Raw genomic sequence first — 21,820 nt, 5'->3', positions numbered from 1 at the left:
CTCTGAACTGCTTGAAGTCAGCAAATCTGTTGATGCCATTTTTGTTGTAAATCTTGTTAGATAGAGAAAGATTCCTTGAAACTTCAGAGCTCCTAAACCTTTGGCCATTCTTGTTTGCTCTATGTCCTCCAAACTTTTGGGGACACTTGAAGCCATTGGACCTGTTTCTGTTGGTCCTACCTTGGCCTCTTGACTGCACCACATTTCCTCTGAACCTTGTCTGGTTCCATAAGAGAAAATTATTTTTATTCAACAAAGAGATTTGTTTCTGATAGAAAATGAGCTAGGCATCCCTGTAATGATACTAAAGCAGCAATATAAAGCATAAATTTGAAAGCAATTGTTTATTTGCTTTTACACATTTTATTAAATATGTAATGTCTTATTAATTATTTATACCCTTCTCAATTACTAAGAAAAATAATCTTCATCAAGATTACAACCACCTTGCTCTATATATGTCGATTTAATTAAATTTTTTTTTTATAAAGTGCCGATTCATGATACATGTCATCTCAAGGCACTTTACAAAGTCAAATTAAATCAAATCATACAAATTGGTCAAATGGTTTCCTATCTAATAAAACCCAGCAGATTGCATCAAGTCTTGACAAGCTGCATTCACACCTCCTGAAAGAGTGTAGAGCCACAAGGACAGTTGTCTGCATTGTCCATGGCTTTGCAGCAATCCCTCATAATGAGCAAGCAAGAAGTGAAGGTGGAGAGGAAAAACTCCCCTTTAACGGAAAGTAAAAACCTCCAGCAGAACCAGGCTCAGTATGAACGGTCATCTGCCTTGACCGACTGTGGGTTACAGAAGACAGAGCAGAGACACAAAAAAAAAAAGAACACAGAAGCACACATTAATCCAGGAATCATTTATATTATATGGTAATAGCGTATATGTATACATATATAGATATATATATGATATTATATATATATATTCATATATATATATATATATATATACTATATATATAATTATATTGTGTGTGTGTGTGTGTGTGTGTACATATACATACATAATTGCTGATCAGCTTTGTACATGTTTCCACTGGTATTTTGAAGATTTATATGTATTGATGAGCTCCAGTCTTTGAGGTTGGAAGGTTTCCTAACCATCACCCTTATCTCTAACTCTCTCCTCAGATTCTCTCTCAGATTTAAAAGGGGACTCTGGCTGGGCAATGCCCCATGAGGCTATGCAGGCCCCCAGCCAGGAACAACATGAACAAAATACACTAATGTCATGTGTGTGCACATGAAGACAGGAAAATGTATGTATCCCTCAGTCATTGCGTGAGTTTTCAGAGCAGTATGCATGCGTACTGCTTAAAAGCTGCCACAACATAAAAACCTTTGAGATCCCAGAATATAAAATGTTTCTATGGAGAAATAATGAAGTTCAACAGTTGCTTGAGGTAACTTTCAATTATTTCCATGCCCAGCTGTGGTTATTGTCAGAAAAGTCAGCAGCCAAAACGGTTCCATCCGCAATATCTTTCCTTCTTCTGTGGTTTTAAAAATTGTAGGTGGCCGTAATGTTGTGCTTATGGATTCATTACTACTGATTGCTGTTATACTACATGTTAACCAGGGATTTCTTGGAATATCTCCCTGTTTACACAACAACAGAAACAGCAATCTTTTCAAACAATTTCGCTCTGAAATAAACTGTGCAGTTGTAAGAACAAATATTTTTGCATTGTTAAGTTAATGAACGCAACAGAAACTGTTCTGTTTTCACCAGTAAACGCTGTCATGTAAACAGAAGCGGTATGTCCCTGTTCTTCTTTCCTTTTCAGCAGCTGGTGAATCTGGTGGAGCTCTGCTGAAGGGTCCCCCTCGTTACTCCATAATGACAGGCCATAGGCAGTATGCATTTTTTGTTAAGAAATTATTTGTGGTTGGGGCTTAGAGCTGGTAAACCCTTTAGTATTTAATTTGTTTCTGGAGAAAAATACACTTTCAGCCCCATTAGCATCCCATCTATAACAGAATAGAATGACTTTAGGTCATCTATGCTCTCTGCACCTTTTCTTTCTATTGAGACGTTCACAATAAAATGCTCCAGCTGTTTGGCTTTTACGGTCTGCCTTTTCTTTCTATGTATAGTCCCTCTTGCTATTCTTGTGTTGATAGAAAGATCATCTGCTTCTTTTCTGAGTGGCTACCATTTTTCGTCTGTGCATTTTTTTTGCTATGGCAGTAATTACAGCATAAGCCAGGTAATTTGTTGTTACTAGATCTAAATTAGGAGAAATGAATCAGACACGAATTTAACAAAAATGTTAAGAGAACGGAAAGACTTATCATTTATGTGCACAGAGCATTAGTTAGTGTCTAACTTATCTTCTGGGGGGAAATGTAAAAAATGCACTTTCTCAGAATTTGCACATCAATAACAAACAAGGACATATATTTTGCAGATATGTTTACTTTTCGAACTGTTCAGCTTCCTTCACCTCGTTGCATAATTTTAAATACCTTGTCAATCTATTGTGGTGAAAGATCTTGGCATTTGACGGATTAATGGTCAACTTCTTTTGGACAGTGGAATCAAATTTTCCAATGACATCTAGCATTTCACAGAAATTACCATCTTGGCTGGATTCTCATTCCTACTGTGATCCCTCCGCTCGATACCCTGACAAGCAGTATCGAGTGAACTTTCTATAATGTCCATCACGTACCACGGGTTCTCGTGAACCAATGTTGAATGTCCTTTATGGAGCATGCTGGGTACTGTTTGTTAGTTTTAACTTAAATTTACTCCATGCCTCCATTGCAAATTTGTATTGCGCGGTTTCATGATGGCTCTTCTACGACACAGCTGCTTTCCGTGAATTATTAAACCAGAGAGCAGTAAATGCTGGCTCAAGGTGAAATCTGTGTCTTCCTTTTAGAAAATGCTGACAAGCGAAGCAAACATGGCATTTTTACTCACGCTGTATTCCAACCACAAATATTGATGGAGCCAGTCTTTGTAAAACCTTCTCTGCTCTACTCCAAACAAGCAAGAGGGACGTTTTTGCAGAAGTGGTCATCTTGGTCCATCTTGAGGACCTCTGTTTAGATCCTGTAGCTGTCCAGTGCTATTAGTATTCTCAGCAGCAGTTGTGGAGGGATGGCTGCATGGTTCATCCCTTAATCCTTCTTATTTCTTTGTTGGTCAGGGTCTGCTTCCAAAAACTCATCCTGCTCTGTTTCCATAGGCGGAAATTTGGCTAGTGAAGAGAAATAAATCCTTTCACTAGGTGTTCCTTGTATTTATCTACTGGAAGTGAAAATACACATACACTAAGTTCAATATCCTGTCCTTTTTTTTTGTTTACACAAATTGGTTGTGTTTTGTGTGATGATTCTGGCACTGGAGCTGATCCTGCTCTTAATCAGTCACACCTGTTCAGCCTCCACCTATCTGCAATCAACCTCTACTGGCTCCACCTCTCTCCAGCTGCATAAAAACCCCGTCCTTGTCAGTCTCCAGTGCCAGATCGTCTTCGAGCCAACCGGTGAGAACTTTCCAGCACTATTCCAGAAAACCTGCCTGTCTGTTGCCCGACCTGTTTTGCCCTCTGTTTTTTGAGCCTGCCTGATCCTGTTCTGGTTATCCTGCCTGCCTGAGTTCTGCCTTGCAGCCTCTGGATTCTGGACTGATTCCCTGTGTTTCTGATCTCGGCCCGCCTGTGAGTTTTGAAACCTGCCTGTCCCCTTTAAGCCTGTTGCTCTGTCGGATTTCGGACCTGGATCTGGACCCGGACCCTCATTGGATTTCCCCTCTGTACCTCTGCTGGAGTTGTGAACTAACCGTTACCGGACCCGGACTGTCTCTGGATTTACGCCCCTGGAAAACCCCTCGTCGCCTACCTGCTGCCAACCGCTCAACGGTCCGTTCCCATCTACCAGCGGACAGATTCTGCCTGAACACTCCCAGCTGTCTCTCCGTGCCCTGGCTACTCCCGTTATCAGGGAAGCTCCAGCCGCTACGAGAGCAGCACGCCCGAGAGCCGAAGCTGGTTTTACCCTGCTTATCAATAAACTGTCTGTAAAGTCACTGATTGGTCATGGTTGAATCTTGGGTCCAATTCTGATTCATTACAGTTTTGTGAGGAAAATATCACAAAGTCCACATGTTAAAGAATATCAACATAAATGAAAAATAAAATAATCTCATATTTTCTTGGGGTTACAAAGAGGGTGCTGTGACTTCTTTTTTTAGGAATCAGAACGAGGTAGGAAGTGTTCCACAACACAGTAACCTTCGACTTGTTTAGGCTAAGGTTGAAGAGATGTTGTAGAAATCCACAGAGCTGCTCCTCACATGCCTTCAGAACTCTGGCAGACATTATCCAGAACTTCAGGATTATTCTGTTTTAGTCTTTCCCACTGCCTCTTTATCTGACATCTAGAGCACACAGGTAGAAGAGGGAGGCAAAAGAAGCATCACCATCAGATTTGGTTGAGGACAAAGTGCAGAAGGGTCCATTCCTTGTGTGAAATATAAAACATTTGAAGTTTGACAAGAAAGTTTTAGATAAAAGGGGGGCTAGTCGTCTGTTTGGCTGTGGGCAGGAGAGGAGGATGCTGAGCTTGTTCCTTAACCGAAAGGGTTTGTACTAAAATCCTTCCAGCTAGACAGCATCCAACACAAGGGGGAACAATCATTAAAAAAACAAAAACAAAAAATTTTCTTCAACAAAAGGAAGAATTAAAGGTTTCAAAAAGAATGAACGAGAAAGAAAGTAACAGAGCTACTCCAGCATGCGGCCACTTTGAGCGGCACATGTAATTCTAGAATTACATGTTACTAATTCTGAGGGCAGGAGCACCAACATTATCAATAAACAGGGACATAGTCTTTATTGTAGAATTGTTTCTAGATGCCAGATGAAACATCACCCAAAATGCTGGAATGGTCAGTATGCCCACTCCAGATATTGATAAATGAACCTCACTGGCTTTAGTTCATCTGATTATTAGTGTTTGACTCACAAGTTTAAATTTTCACACTGCAACTGAATATGTGGCAATAATAGGAAAAGAAAGACATTTGTGCTAAAGTGCCCGATTGTTGAATTGTGGGCAGCAGTATATCTTATCACACACTGTATCTACGGAGCAAGAGAAGGATTATTAATGGACTTTTACTTCTCACAGCATCTACTCCACTCTCCAGGGTTTGCATCAGGTTCAAACTGCTGGATCCTGTCAAGCTTAAAATAACTGGTGTGAGTAGTGTTCAAAGGATGAATATTTATTACCATCAAGATTTAGAGGTGGAGACCTGAAAACAGCAGCAGACCCACTCATACTTTTAGTGATAGAATCATGAGTTGATATTCCGCAGCGTGAATCTCCGTGAGGTTTTATCACAGCTTGTGATGTGTTACTTTGTGTTAACATCTTCACCTCATCTACATGCTGTGGCTTATTCTGATCTTAACAACTCAAACTGTTGTGAACATTATTATCCCAGTGGGCTATCTGCATCTCCCCAGAGAATTGACTCCATTTAGACCTCTAAACCAGCTCCGTATGTTTTGCCCGGCATGGTGAAAGGACAAAAGATTTTAATACTTTTGGAAGGGAAAGGTCAAGCAACAAGGGGAAGGAATGTTTATATGAATCAGGTGAATCAGTTTGAGACCTTAGAAAACAATCAATAATTGGTGTATTTTGGTCTCAAAAGTGCATTCCCTCAAGTCTAAATAAGCTTGCAGCTGAATCAAAGTGTTCTTTTACTTGAGTCATTCTTTTTCAATAGAGTTGTGTCACATAATTATGAATAGTCAGTGTCTTACCATTAGAAGACATTGGTCAAAGTAGAATAGTTTTTCTCTCTCAAGACAAGCCAAGATTCCAGTTCATAGCAATTCTAAGTTGTATTTTCTACATTTTTGCAACCAGCAAATACAGGGTTTGAATGATATAATCTGTTTTCATTATAACTATGAACGCTGCCCCATTACACTAACTGCACATTGTTTTAAAGCACAGATGTAAAACAACATGAATCATTTTCTGATGTAATAATTATGCTTTGTAAGGAATGTGTAATTGGTTTTAGCTCGCCCAAATAATGAAAATGATTTTCCTCATGCTTGTCCTGAAGTTGTGTTCTTTTCTCAAGTTTGGTTCAAATGCACCAAATGATGTCTTAATCAGAATCATCTTTATTAGCCAGTTTTGTGTGCACAAGCAAGGAATTTGGCTGCAAATACTCACATCATACAGAGATCAGGTATAAAATGTTTAACTTTAGAACTGGAAACACGGCACTAACAAGACAAATTAAACTGAACTGTCATGTATTGTAACTTTGTTTGAGAAAAGAGGAGATAACCACAAATAATCTATACAGTTTTCTGATTTTAATTTTAGTTGAACTTAACCTAAATGTTTACACTTTGACCCACTCTATCACAGCATTTAATATGATTTAAAAAACACACAAGTAATAAAAGGTATGAAACCAAAATAATCTCAGCAAAAAACTGAATACACCCATGTATTAAATTAAATGTCTTTATCTCTTTGATGACCCTGAAGTCTTACTCATACTAGTTCTGATGAATGGTCAACCTACCCTGCAGAAAGCAGGTACCTTGGGTAGACTTACTCCACTCTGTCATACTCAGGGTGTTCCGTTCCACAACAGGTGGTATGAATTAAGTAACTTCACTCTGGGTCAGGTTGCTCCAGAGTTGAGCATGCAAGAAGCCTTTATCAATGCACCACGGCAACAGCAGAAAATAAGATGCTGCCGAGGGTTTGTATTTATTGCCAGTGGAATTAGAAATCTTAATGACTGCATATGGAAAATATCAATCCATTAATACCAAAAGAAGGAATTCTGTTGCTGCTAATAAAGAGCGAGAGTTAGCGGCAGAGAATTGGGTACAAAGGGGTGTGTGCCCATTGATTATGCATCTACCTGCAACCTGACAGGCTTTAAAAGGGTGTGACAGCAAATCAAGATGAAATATCAAAACACAGTTTCAGGTAAAGTCCAGTTATAAGGTATTATGTTTAACTTTAACCAACTAAAGCGTTCATTGAGCATATTCAACATATGCAGTTAATGATGGGATGGTGTGAGGTTTTGAAATAACTGATCTGTTCATTCATCCTTTTGCCAGTGTTTTGCTCTATGACACCTACCCATCCTTAAAAGTAGTTGACACTTTTTCTTGTTGGTGTATAATTTGTGCCAACCTTGCTTTTATATTAATTGGATATAATTTTAAGATGAAGTAAAGGTGGCGGTATATAAGTGAAGAAGTGTGATATGGCCCCAACACAGTGTTGGAAAACCCCCTAAAACATGTAAATGAAGTGGCTTACTTGTCTGGGGTAAAGGTGTCTTATTTTTGTCTTATCAGATGGATGGTCTACTGACTTGCGGAGCCATCTGTCCCAAAACTCCTGCATGCAGTTGTATTCTTAATACCCCACAGGTCTTGCATTTTTACAGTCTTTCATTTTAGAATAATAATATAAACACTTTAACACGTCTGCTGCCACAGAGAGGGAGCAGACACAGATGCTTACTGAGGTCTGGTCCTTAAAAGTGTAATCTAACTGTTTTACCTATCTACATATTAATAATTGTATGGTTATTAAGGAAGTTTATGTGCTCACTTCCTCCACTGTTTAGGCAATGGATCAGCTAGACATCTGTCTCTGTTTCCACCATCTTCCCTGCTTAAGACAATCCTAGGCTCGCTAAAGGTCCTCCTCGCTATTCCTAACATTCTGCCACTTTAGGAGCTCTCTTAAATACAAAGATGCTTTGTGAATAACTTTTATCTTACTTTAGTAAAATTCTAAGAAAAATCTTCAAAAATGACGTCACTAAGAGCTGCTTTTAATCTTAGGATTCTTTGTGAATACGGGCACAGATCTTTGTCATTACAAATTAATTCTAACATGAAAATGGTTAGATCCAAACCATCCCATAATATCTCTGGATGTTTAGGGATATTGTCCTGCTGGAAGGTGAACCTCAGTCTCAAGTCCTCTGCAGCCTCCAACAGGTTGTCTTATTTTGTACTGGATTTAGCTCCGTTCATCTTCCCATCAACTCTGACCAGCTGTTCTGTCCTTGCTGAAGAAAAGGGATCCCCACAGCATGCCACCATCATGTTTCATGGTGGGGATAGTATATTTTGGAGTGTTGCTGTCACTCAGCGTGTTTTGTAAGTGGACCAAAGGGTTTAATTTGGCCTCCTCTGGTTAGATCACCTTCTTCCACATGTGTGACGTGTCTCCTGCATGGCTTCAGGCAAACTGCAAACAGAACTTCTTCTGGTTGTCTTCCATTAAGGTCAGATTTGTGGAGTTCATTAATAATAGCTGTCCTTCAAACATTGTCTCCCAACAAAGCTGTAGATCTCTGTAGCTCCTCCAGAGTTCCCATGAGCTTCATGTTGCCTCTGTCATTAAGACTACCCTTGCCTTGCCACACATTTACTGTCAAACTCCCATCTGGATTCAGGCTGAACAGTAAGTTTATCCAGACCCAATTCACAAAATCATTTTAGGGCGCATTCAGCCGAGGCTTTATAGGAAAGACCTCAATCGCCGGCATGTTGTTAAATAACTCCAAAGCAAAGGACTTAGTTTGTAAAACAGGAAGACCTTTTGTCTGCTTGGCATACACAATTGATAAAAAAAAATAACATTACAATAAATCATCTCAAAACCAAAAAGAAGCAAGCTAATGTTAGTCTTGCACCTCAGCAAACACCCTCCAGTGCAAAGATCTTCAGTAGAGGTAGGGCTTGAGGCAATGCTGCAGGAAAAAATATTTTAAAACCAAGTGAGGATGGTGCAGAGTTCCATTATATGAAGAGGAATATAACCTTCCTCATCACTTCATCAGAGGAAAAATATCTGCATGCAGCAGAAATGGGAAACAAATAAAACACGTTCTAATCATGATACACTCTAGTCCAAACTAATTCATGTTGGGTCAGATTGAAAGTCCGAGAGAAAAGGAAATATGTACATTTTCTGTCCATCTCTCAGATCAGATGGAGCTAACCCTCCATCTGATCTTGTTGTATGTAGCTTGTATGTATAATGACAGATAAAGCACCTTGTCCTTGTCCTGCCAAAGTCCTGACTGACACCAGCAAAATGGATCACATCAAACCAGTCATTAAATCACTGCACTACCTCCTAGCTGTTAAAGGAGGGCTTCTTGATGGTCTATATAAATGTACTAAATTGTCTTGGGCCTAAATACATTTCAGGGTTTCTGGTCAGGGATGAATAATGTAGACCCTCTCCCCACTCAGTGTTCCCAAAAGTTACCAAAACTAAACAAGTGGAGGCTGCATTTAGTTTCTTTGGAACAAACTGCCTGAAATCCTGAAATGTAAAGAAACTCTTGGTTTCTTTAAATTGGGACTGAAAATATGATTGTTTAATGTAGCTTACTCATTAAGGCAAAATATTATTTAATCAGTTTATGTCCATCTTGTCTTAGGTTTTAGTTAACTTGCCCTTTAATATTTCTTTCTTTACATGAGATGCTTACATTTTTAGAGTTCCACGCTTGCAGAGCGGCCAAACATGCAATGCAAGGCAAGGCTATTCGCCTGCTCAGGCACAGCAGGGAATTGGGATTTGTTAATTTTTCCATTATTACATTACACATTCTGCAGATTATGGTTGTAAAAGGACAAATCGATTGGTTTTGGTCTTCAAGTTCAGAGTCCACACCACTACTCAAACGCAAACATTCTGACCCCTCAACAACTAGGGGGCGCTATTATTAAGGATGATGCATTTTGGCTTGTAACCAACAAACTATGTCCCACCCTCAAAAAGTTTATATCTCTATGTTTGGCCCCTTTTGATCTACCTATGTCGCAGCAAAGGCAAAACCTATGAAAGAAAACTCCTCCTACATTTGACACTGGATCGACATAAAACATGTATGGAGGCAGATTTTAACTTTTTTCTTTCATTATAAAGTTGTGTTAAAAAAGACATTGTTTGCTAGCTAGCCTTAATCTTTAATTGGTCATAATTCACAAACCGTAAAAGATTTGTGAATAACCCTTATTTATTTATTTTTCCAACTGCTTTTTCCTACTTGCTTTTTTTCTGCTTTATTTCCTGTACTTTAATCATGTAAAGCACTTTGCATTGTCTGTGTACTGAATTGTGCTCTTTGGGACCCCCCCCCCCTCTACACCTTGTCCTCCAAACAAGTCTTAGATGACTTCACTTCATAAATGTGTTTAGACTTGGTCTCCAAATGCCAAACGGCAAACTTTTTTTGTGGCAAAGTTATTTATTTTATTTGGTATTTTGACCTGCTAAATATTAGCCAGTCCCTAACAATTTTCCCTTCCATTGCAGGAGGTAGAATATGTTAGATACTTTGGGAATTCTCTGCCCTCTGAATCTACTGGCAGTTCATTTGCCATCTCTGAGAAAGGCTTCCTTTTTGCCATTAAACGCACAACATTCATTCAATCAGAATCGGTCATTTTTGTTAACGAAAATGACTGATAACGCGGGGTCATTGAAATTAACGCTGTGATCTGTCTCTGAGCAGCTATGCTTAGACTATCCGATCGGGCTGTAAGCCCCTCCACCTGCACTGTCTCCGCTATCGGTAAGGAGGCACACGCCCATGACGCCCCCCCCTCTCAAAAGCCACATATTGCGATGGGAGAACTGCTACTTTGTCCTCCTTTCTCTCTGTCAACCAAGCTCCCCGCTTCAGCTGGCTCTTTCAGATTGCACCTGGACTTCTACCATCTCTCTGCTTTCTGCTCTTTTGGCGCTAAGCTCAAGTATTTCTGTAAAAAATAAAAAGCTTCCCCTTACACTAGCTAGCGGATGCTACACTTTAAAACCACACTGATAAACACATCGCTTCTTACCTGGCTCTGGATGGGCATCATTCCTCTGCAATTACATTCCTGGACCTGTTCTTGATATTTTTTATATTTACTCTTCAAATCCCTGAAGCCTTTGGTGTCATTTTCTCTTTTCTTTTCTCTGTGCTAGACCTCTGAAAACCTGACATTCTTAGTTTGCAGCGAAACGAACTTTAAAAATTGCAGCCAGCCGTTGTCCTAATGGTCAAACCATTCTATGTTGGGGTGGGGGGGGAGTTCTAATGGCCCCTTATTTAAAAAGAAAACATATTACATATACCTAATGCAGATATATATGTATATATTTAGTTACTTTAATATTAAATATTTTTCACAGAAAATTTTTCTGAAAAATTACTTTTGCCTGTATTTTAATGGTCACAATGGACCTGTTTGCCCCCCCCCCCTCCCTGTCTGCGGGCTTGTATATATATATATATATATATATATATATATATATATATATATATATATATATATATATATGTAAAAGATGTAAACATTTTAAGCTAAAGTTACTTATTTAGAATTTATACTTAATCCATCCACATGGATCAGATGCCATGCATGTTTTAATATTGCAGACAACAGTTGTTCTCAAGTAGTTCTGAAGTAGTTCCACCCCACAAACACTGCTGTGAAGTGGACAACAGCACTGTGGTGGGTTACATTTCCAACAATGACCCACTACAGAGATGAGATCCACAATCTGACCACTGTATTAATCACTGTTATTCATGCTTGCACTGTTGACACATAACTATACACAATGACCTTTCAAGTAAATTAAAAATGCCCATCAGCCATCTTAAATCTTTAACAAAAGTCTGCACAACATGTTATCGGGATTTTCTACCATCACTTTCCTCACCCCAATGACCAGCAGGGTGGCATGTAAAGCATTTTCCCTCTGTATCTGTGTATTTGCTTAAAAAGCAGTAGCAGGCATGTGAAACATGAACCTCCAGGTCAACGCTTTGAAATGAAGTCCTTACAGACCCACTACGAGCAGTTTAAAAAGATCTGCTGCTGAAAAATATATTTTTGAAAATTTCAAAGTTTGTCAACAAAAAAATCAGTCTTGATGTTAACCCAGAGGGGCTGTACAGTGGTGCAGCTGGAAGCACTGTTCCTCTGCAATAAGAACGTCCTGGGTTAGAATCTTGGGTCAGGCTCCTGCATGGAGTTTGCATGCTCTGCTTGTACCAGCCAAGCCTGCAAAAATAAGTAGCTATAGATGATGGATGGATGTGTGTAAACAGGAGACACAGCATAAAGTAGTGAATGATATATGTGCTTGTTAGGACATGGCATAACTGACCATAGTTCTGATGAACTTCTTTTTTATCATGTCTTTAATCGACTCTCACTCGCAAGCATGTGATTGAGCTGGAGGTCCAAATTTTGTTATCGGCTACTTAGGTTTTTCAATCAAAATGTGAATTCTATATTGTTTCATCGGATTAGTTTACTGAGCTTCCGTTTATGTGTAGATCTGGGGGGAATTTACATCCGCTACCGAAAACCCTTTCAGGAGTTAAAAAAAGCCAAAAAATACACACTTGACTGTCTGAAATAAAGAATTCAGATTAGTTTAGACTTTATTTCAGACTTTATTTCAGCCAATGAAAAAGTATTGGTTTCATCCTTTATCATTAAATAATAATAAAATAATAATATGGTTATTCAGTTTATTTTCTCTTTATTTCATTCCTTTCCTTAGGTGGAGTATGTATCGCTCAGTCCTTGAAGATCCCTCGGGAGCCAAGGCCTGGAGAGTTTGACAAGATTGTTCTCCGACTCCTGGAGACGTCAAACGCGCGCGCTGTCATAATGTTCGCCAATGAGGATGACATACGGTAAAAACATTCAACATTATTAGAATTGATGAGTTAATTTTCCCCTCATTCTAACCTATATTATCTGAACAAAGTGTGACATCTTCAGAAGTAGGACATAGGCTTTGTAGAAAAAAACTTCCATGAGCAAAATTCCTTTTTTTTGTATAAGGAAAAAATTGTGGAAATAAACAGGGGATCTCCTTTATAAAACATTGCATGGAATCCACACTAAAAGTGTGCGTACGCCATTTATAGATCACATCTATAGCTGAATGTTTGTGTTCCAGGTTCTGCCTCATGTTCTGCCCTCTACACGGCTAGATTCAACCATAAGTGGTCAATGCAAAGCACCTCATGAATGTTAATGTGGATTAAAAATCCAGACAGCTGATTTTTTTTTTTTTTTTTATCATGGGGCAGTGGCAACTATGGAGAAGCCCAGAATTTCTAGAAATAAATCACAGAGGTTATTAAATATGTAAATCAAAGGTAAAAGCACAGATGTTGCTCACATTAAAAGAACTCGTTAAAAGTAAACATGATTGCTGCTGGAAGACAGCTGTCGTGGAAGTCCACAAAATGCAGTTCAAAGTCGTCAGCTGATCCAAAATGCTGCAGCAAGAGTTCTGATGAAAATCAACAAGAGGGATCATATTTCTCCAATTTTAGCTTTCCTTCATTGACTTCCTGTTAAATCAAGAATAGAATTTAAAATTCTTCTTCTAACGTATAAAGCCCTTAATAATCAAGCTCCATCATATATCAGAGCTCTGATTACCCCATATGTTCCTAACAGAGCACTTCGCTCTCAGACTGCAGGTCAGCTGGTGGTTCCTAGAGTCTCTAAAAGTAGAATGGGAGGCAGATCTTTTAGTTATCAGGCTCCTCTCCTGTGGAACCAACTCCCAGTTTTGGTCCGTGAGGCAGACACCCTATCTACTTTTAAGACTAATCTTAAAACTTTCCTTTTTGACAAAGCTTATAGTTAGAGTGGCTCATGTTACCCTGAGCTACCTCTATAGTTATGCTGCTATAGGCTTAGGCTACTGGAGGACATCAGGGCCTATTTTTCCTCATTCTAGTGATTTCTACTGTTCTCCAGTTTTGCATTTACCTGTCTCCGCCAGATAGATTTGCTCCGCATATCCATCTGGAAACCTTCCGTTGAAGTAACTTTGGGAAGGGGCGAAAATACTGGTTAGCTGATTGGCCTATGTTGGTGATAGACGGGCCAAATGAACCAATCAGATTCGTCGTCACTCTGTTACGAGCGACGACAAAAACACAACCACAAGCCAAGCTACTCTTGCTGCTGCAGGTAAAGGCTCGTTAGCTCAGCAAAGAAATACTCTGTAATTCCGATAAAACTTGCTCGATAGCCACGCTAACGCTAGTTTCATCGGCTGAAGCCGCCATGTTCTTTAGACTGAACTGACGCGCTTCCCGTTGCGTCACACCTCAACCCGCCTCAAAGCCAACGCTGATTGGACGTTCGTTTGGTGAACGGCTCCAAATTTTCTTTAACGGAGAGTAGCCAGACTGATCTGCGAGTGAAACCTTGAAATCTCGCGAGATCAGGATGGTCTCACGAGGCTAGTTTTGCATTGCATTGCATTGAAATGACTGTTGTCATTTCAGCTTTTAACGTTTTGCTCTCTCTCTTTTTTCTTCATATTAGCTTCACCTGGTCTGACGTTCTGTTAACTGTGACATCATCCAGGGAAGACAGATCACCCGCTATTACCATCTAATGTAGAACAGATTACTAGATCAATATGTGCTTCTGTGCTTTTTTGTCTGTCTTGTTGTGTCTCTGCTCTGTCTTCTGTAATCCCCAGTCGGTCGAGGCAGATGACCGTTCACACAGAGCCCGGTTCTGCTGGAGGTTTTCCTTACCGTTAATAGGGAGTTTTTCTTCCACTGTTCGCTCCATGCTTGCTCAGTATGAGGGATTGCTGCAAAGCCATGGACAATGCAGACAACTCTCCCTGTAGCTCTACGCTTCTCCAGGAGTGAATGCTGCTTGTCGGGACTTTGAAGCAATCAACTGGTTCCCTTATATAGGAAATTTCTGACCAATCTGTATAATCTGATTGAATTTGACTTTGTAAAGTGCCTTGAGATGACATGTTTCATGAATTGGCACTATATAAATAAAATTTAATTGAATTGAATTGAATTATGCCATTTGGCACTGCTTTAAGTTATTTAATGTTTAACAAATAACTCTCGGTCAACACATCAGCAAAGCTTGGTTTCCAGAATGGTTGTGGAACTAGCCTATAAGCTCCAGGACCTTTCAGTCGAAGTTTAAAACAAAACAATAAAAAACATTTTAAATAAACCATTTGACTTTCCTTGCCTAACTGTGCCAAACCTGTATGTGCTTCTTTGTCAGTTCGGTTGACTTTGGGCATCCAATTGAATCAATTCAATTTTATTTATATAGCGCCAATTCACAACATGTCATCTCAAGGCACTTTACAAAGTCAAATTGAATCAAATCAGACAGATTGATCAAAAAGTTTCCTATCTAAGGAAACCCAGTAGATTGCATCTATTGAGTTCAATCCTTCTGAAAGAGCGTAGAACCATAGTGGACAGTCGTGCAATTTTGATGGCTTTGCTGCAATCCCACATACTGAGCATACATGAAGCGACAGTGGAGAGAAAAACTCCTATTTAAACAGGGAGGCAAACCTCTAGCAGACCCAGGCTCATTGTGAATGGTCATCTGCCTCGACCCACTGGGAGTTAGAGAAGACAGAGCAGAGACACAAAAAACACAGAAGCACACATTGATCCAGGAATCCTTTCTATGTCATATGTTAAATAGATGATCTGTCTCCCCTGAATGATATCACAGCTAACAGAACGTCAGACCAGGTGTACCTAAGGTGAAGAAAAGAAAATGACAGAGGATAAAGAAGAGCTCTGTAAAGAACATGTGGGATAATCAGATCTCTGATATGATGGAGCTTGATTATTAAGGGCTTTATATGTGAGAAGGAGAATTTTTAATTATATTCTTGATTTAACAAGGAACCAATGAATGGAAGCTAAAATAGGAGAAATATGATCCTTCTTGTTGATTTTCATCAGAACTCTTGCAGCAGCATTTTGGATCAGCTGAAGGCTTCAAACTGCATTTTGTGGACTTCCTGATAGTAAAGAATTACAATCGTCCAGCCTTAAAGTAACAAATGCATGAACTAGTTTTTCAGCATCCCTCCTGGACAAAATATTTTGAATTTTGGCAATATTCTGGAGGTGAGCATAACGGTGGATATTAATCCGATGCTGTCTGATAATTTTGCCAATCGGGAGCATATATACAGTAAAGAGAATTGGCCCAATAATTGAACCCTGTGGTACTCCACAAGTGAAGAAAATGTATTATTAACATGAACAAACTGGAACCTGTCAGATAGATAAGAGTTGAACCAGCCTAATGTTTTCCCTATAGTATGCTCAAGTCTTTCCATGAGAATATTGTGATCAACTGTATCAAATGCGGCAGAGATCTAACAGTGTGACGAGTCTATGAACTCATGCAGCCGGCATGAGTGGCTGGTATCCGCAGTGTAGAACTCTCCCCTCGAGGGTCCACAGGCCAAGAGAGCAGAGAGTGTTCTCCCAGATGCTGCCCAAGCAGCGGGTTAAAGAGAGCGATTGTGGTGTGGCCAGGGGACTTTTTACAGTGCACCCCCACCCCTAGCCTCGTGAGACCATCCTGATCTCGCGAGCTTTCAAGGTTTCACTCGCAGATCAGTCTGGCTACTTTCCGTTAAAGAAAATTTGGAGTAGTTCACCAAACGAACGTCCAATCAGCGTTGGCTTTGAGGCGGGTTGAGGTGTGACGCAACGAGAAGCGCAACAGTTCAGTCTAAAGAACATGGCGGCTTCAGCCGATGAAACTAGCGTTAGCGTGGCTATCGAGCAAGTTTTATCGAAATTACAGAGTATTTCTTCACTGAAAGAAGAGCAAAACACTGCTCTGGAGGCTTTTCTCAGAGGAAAAGATGTTTTTGCTCTTCTCCCGACTGGTTTCGGCAAGAGCTTGTGGTTGTGTTTTTGTCGTCGCTGTTAGTATGTCATATGCTTCGTTGATCTGATTGGTTTATTTGGCCCGTCTATCACCAACATAGGCCAATCACCAGTAATAACCAGTATCTTCACCCCTTCCCAAAATTACTTCAACAGAAGGTTTCCAGATGGATATGCGGAGCAAATCCATCTGGCGGAGTCAGGTTACCCCCCCCACGCTGTGAGAACAGTGACTTGGGAGGGGTGGCTGCAACAGTCCCTTAAATTCATTGTGGCCGTAGATCAGCATTAGAGGCCGATCTTACATTATTTTCCTGTTGGCTGATTTCACAACACAGCCGTACTCCATGTTGAAATTCCTCTGAGGCTGTGCGTTCAGATTGACATTCAGAGGAGGGAGGGAGACCAGAAGAAATGAGAGGTTTCACCCGCAATAACAAAAGATCCCCCTCCCCCCCAAAAATAGAAAAAAAACTACAAAAAGTATTTTTAATAAGCCGATGGACACTGTGCTGCATGGCTGTGAGCTGTACACGAGCAGCTTCTCAGTGCTCTGGGGGTTGGAGAGTGCCCTTTCAGCACCTTGGAGAGGGGTGTAGCCACTTTCCCCTGTAGGTCACAGCAGAATCTAATGCTTGGAGTCTAAAGTGGCATCTTGGTCAGTCGTTATCAAGAAGACCCTAAGACCATGTTTCCTCCTAATTCTCTGATTAGCAAAGTCTTCCAGTAGTGCCTATGCATCCACCGCGCAGCATTACGCACAAGTGTATTTGACTGTTTACAGCAATTAAAGTAATTGCCTCCCACCCGCTCCAACAAACATTCAGCAGGTAAACTCATATAAAGCTGTTTAGCATCAGTTCTCGGCTGTTTCAGGTGGAAAACACAAACAGTGAGACAGATCTGTCAGAAGCTTCAGATCATCTGCTGAGTTCAGCGTGGAATAACAGAACCTGACTATTAACTGTGTTTAGCTCAGCTGTAAGTTCAGGACATGTTAGAATGGTTAGTATCACTCCCAGACATTCTGCTAGTTCATTAGTGCATGGGTAGCTAGGTTAAGTTTTCCTAAACAGTCCATGTGATGACAGTGGTGGGAGGTCCATCAGAACCAGGAACAGCAGCATTGCTGTTAAATGTCTATAATCCTGCATCAATAACATTGACACTTTTATTTAATTTTAATTTTAATTGCTAACCAGATGTCTGAATATGCCAAATGCACTGAAATAGCACTCCAAACTGGGCCACATTTGTATCAGCATGTGAGTGATGTAACTTATGAATATCATGGGGAAGGGCACTCTTTAGTGTCAGTTCTGAATGGGCATAAGAAGAAAGGTAAAAATATACAAGATACTTCTTCCATCTTTTAACTGGTGAGCTGTCAGTGATCTCTAAAGAAGCCTGTTTTACTAAACTTCCGCATAAATTCACAAATTGAAGCCTCTCTCTAAGCTACCTCTGTACCTTGATAAATCATCAATTAGGATGACCATGTCCTGCACACACTTGAGCGTTCAGTAATCAAACCGCTATCTTGGAACTACAGAAGGTGTGTAGGAGAACTCAGGAGGGTTGGAAGTGAGCTTTACACATAAAAGGTGTGACAGGCATCTTTTATTCTGAAGGCTAGTAAACCTGGCATATTTAGATTAAAATGCATTTAAATTAATCCAAGATGTGTTTGTGAGAGTTTATGCAAAAGGCAGGATTTTCTAATTCACTAAAAGGAGAGAAGAGAGTACATACAATTGTCATAAAATTGAGTTTGAGGCATTGAGTTAACATACAACTTTGCATTACAAAGATGCAAACGACGTGGTCATACAACTTTTACTTTCTGGCTTAGTTTTTGATTAATAAGTAATGACAATGTGGAATCCATTTGGTGCATGTTCTGTTAAGCAATATTTGAATCATTGTAGAACCTGATGACAGGACAGTTTATTATTCTGAACCGTAAAACCCTTAAATCGAAAGAGGGTATACACTATCTATTCTCTAATTTCACGTTGGTATTTTTCTAGAATGAACTGCTCTCTCATCTCTGTATCATTTCTTGTCTTTGACTCTGACAGACGCATCTTGCATGCAGCAAAACGCAACAACTTAACAGGACACTTCCTGTGGGTGGGCTCTGACAGCTGGGGCTCTAAGATTTCTCCGGTGGTCCAGCAGGAGCAGGTGGCCGAAGGAGCTATCACCATCCTTCCAAAGAGGACGTCTGTGGATGGTGAGACAGGAAACACATTAGTACAGGAGCAAACTTTCCTCTGGGCTACGACTGAAGTAGCATTTTGTCTCTTTGGGCAGCATTTGATCGTTACTTCAAGAGCCGATCTCTGTCCAACAACCGGAGAAATGTCTGGTTTGCTGAGTTCTGGGAGGAAAACTTTGGCTGTAAGCTGGGGATGCATGGCAAGAGACCTGGCAGCTCAAAGAAATGTACAGGTAGGACACAGGTTCTACTTTCATATGTCCTTCAGTCCTTAACATCCTTCAATCATACTGTCTTTCTCATGTGTAATAATACTCACAGAGTCTTATAATCTTCTGCAGAGAAAAAGCTTACATATGGAACTAAAACATCACAGTGTCACACACCAAATATGGTGTTCTGTCTTTCAGTGGTAAGGTTATAAGATCTGATAAGAATTCATTTATTGTCCTGCAATGGGGAAATTCAGATATGACAGTGGCAAAAACACAGACAGTTACACACGATTATTAGCAAGAAAAACATAAGAAAAATAACAAACTAGTCTAATATAAAAATTTGCTGTAAACAAACATCAAAAATAGAAGATAAAAAGTAAATACCAGATCAGATATCGCACAAAGCAGTAGAAAAAACTCTAGCCTATTTACAGAGACATTATAATATAATTTGCAATATTTGTGTCAAGGTATAAAAATATCATGTAATCCACACTGTGTTTTGAAAGTGAACAACTTCAGATAAAAAAAATGAGATAGTGAGACAGTTTGGTTAAAAACAAATTCCAACTTTGAAACTCAAATCATAATGTGGAATATAAGCAAAAGCAGAGTTCTGCTTGTCATGGGTGAACAGATGATCCGATTATCAGGAAGAAAAATAACCTCTAATGAGACACCTATTTACAAGGGGTGTCTAACTTTTGCCCTCTAGGGAAGGTGTCCTTCGTTCTGCTTACCTGAGTCAAATAGCTGAATTAGGTCACCAGCAGTCCAATTCTACAGACTCCTGTCAATTATCTAATTATTTGTGTGTGAGTGTGTGTGTGTGTGTGTGTGTGTGTGTGTGTGTGTGTGTGTGTGTGTGTGTGTGTGTGTGTGTGTGTGTGTGTGTGTGTGTGTGTGTGTGTGTTGAATAAGGCCAATTTGGAGGTTCAGGTCTGAGTCCATCACTACACCCAGATTTCGGGCCTGATCAGTGGTTTTTAGCTGAAGCGACTGAAGCTGTGTGCTAACCTTTGATCTCTCCTCTATTGGTCCAAATATTATTACTTCTGTTTTGTTTTTATTCAACTGAAGAAAATTTTGGCACATCCACGTATTGATTTATTCTAAACATTTACTTAGTGCCTGAACTGGTTCATAGTCACCTGGTGACATGGTGATGTAGAGCTGTGTGTCGTCTGCATAGTTATGGTAGCTGATGTTGTTGTTTTTTTATTATCTGAGCAAGAGGGAGCATGTAGATATTGAAAAGGAGGGGACCTAGAATGGACCCTTGGGGAACCTTGCATGTGATTTTTGTAATCTCTGATGTAAAGTTACCTACTGATACAAAAGATTTCATGTACTTTAAGTAGGATTTAAGCCAGTGGAGAGCTGTACCAGAAAGGCCGACCCAGTTCTCCAGGCGTTCTAACAGAATGGAGTGATCGACAGTATCGAATGCTGCACTGAGGTCCAATAGAACCAATACGGTGGTTCTTCCATAGTCTGAATTTATATGGATGTCATTAAACACCTTGATAAGGGAGGTCTCTGTACTGTGGTGAGCACGGAAACCTGACTGGAAAACGTCAACGCAGCTGGTCGTTGTTAAGAAGGAGTTTAATCTTTGAAACACAGCTTTTTCAATAATCTTACTGATAAAAGGGAGGTTTGAGATGGGCCTGTATTTCTGTAGTAGTAGTTTGTCTAAATTGTTCTTTTTCAGCAGTGGTTTGATAATTGCTGTTTTTAGTGACTGGGGGAAAACACCTGACAAAAGGGACGCGTTTATTATCTGAGTCAAATCAGACACAATGACAGGTAAAACTTTCTTAAGGAAAACTGTGGGTAGAACATCAAGGCAGCAGGAGGAGGAACGTAGCTGCTGAATGATCTCCTCTAAGTGTTTATTTGGCTGAATTGGGACATTTTGTCAGGATAAGTCCCAGTTGGATACAGCTTTGGTTCTAGAGTTGGTATGGTTTTACAAACTGATCCTCTAATTTTTTGATTTTTTTCAGTAAAGAAGTTAGCAAATTCATTACAGGCCCTGGTGGAGTGGAGTTCAGAAGCCACTGACACAGGAAGATTTGTTAATCTGTCGACTGTGGAAAATAAGACACAAGCATAATTAATGTTTTTCTTGATGATCTCTGAGAAGAAAGATTCCCTTGCATTTTTCAGTTGTAAGTTATATCTGTAAAGTCTCTCTTTATAGATGTCATAGTGAACCTGCAGTCTGTTCTTTCTCCACCTGCGTTCAGCTTTCCGACACTCCCTTTTTTCACATCTAACTGCTGGAGCATTTCTCCACGGAGATTTATTCTTCACTTTAACTGGAGCAATGCAGTCAATGATGTCTGAGACTTTAGACTGAAAGCTATCTATTAGTTCATCAGCTGAGTTGCAGCCCAAGGTTGAAGTATCAGAGTAAGCTTGGAAAAAAGTTTCCGTGGCATTGTCCTTAAAGGTGCATTTTCTTATGATGTCCCTTTGGCTAAATGAGTCACTGGAAATTTTACATTCAAAGGTAACAGAAAAATTATCAGATAGGGCAACATCAGTTACATTGATGTTAGAAATGTTTATACCTTTAGT

At 39.8% G+C, this 21,820-nt stretch overlaps 1 protein-coding gene across 1 annotated transcript in view; it reads left to right on the top strand.

Moving 5' to 3' along the window:
* grm8b (glutamate receptor, metabotropic 8b) overlaps nucleotides 1–21,820 on the top strand; it is a 305,872-nt gene that overhangs the window by 163,013 nt on the left and 121,039 nt on the right. The window contains exons 4-6 of the mRNA XM_012874946.3: nucleotides 12,631–12,766; nucleotides 18,877–19,031; nucleotides 19,112–19,249. Of these exons, the coding sequence (XP_012730400.2) occupies nucleotides 12,631–12,766; nucleotides 18,877–19,031; nucleotides 19,112–19,249 (429 nt within the window). The remainder of the gene's footprint in view (nucleotides 1–12,630; nucleotides 12,767–18,876; nucleotides 19,032–19,111; nucleotides 19,250–21,820) is intronic.

The sequence above is a fragment of the Fundulus heteroclitus genome, chromosome 2 (assembly GCF_011125445.2).
Source record: "Fundulus heteroclitus isolate FHET01 chromosome 2, MU-UCD_Fhet_4.1, whole genome shotgun sequence".
Lineage (NCBI taxonomy): Eukaryota > Metazoa > Chordata > Actinopteri > Cyprinodontiformes > Fundulidae > Fundulus > Fundulus heteroclitus.
Note: the sequence above shows the minus strand (reverse complement) of the source record. Positions and strands in the feature narration are given on the sequence as shown.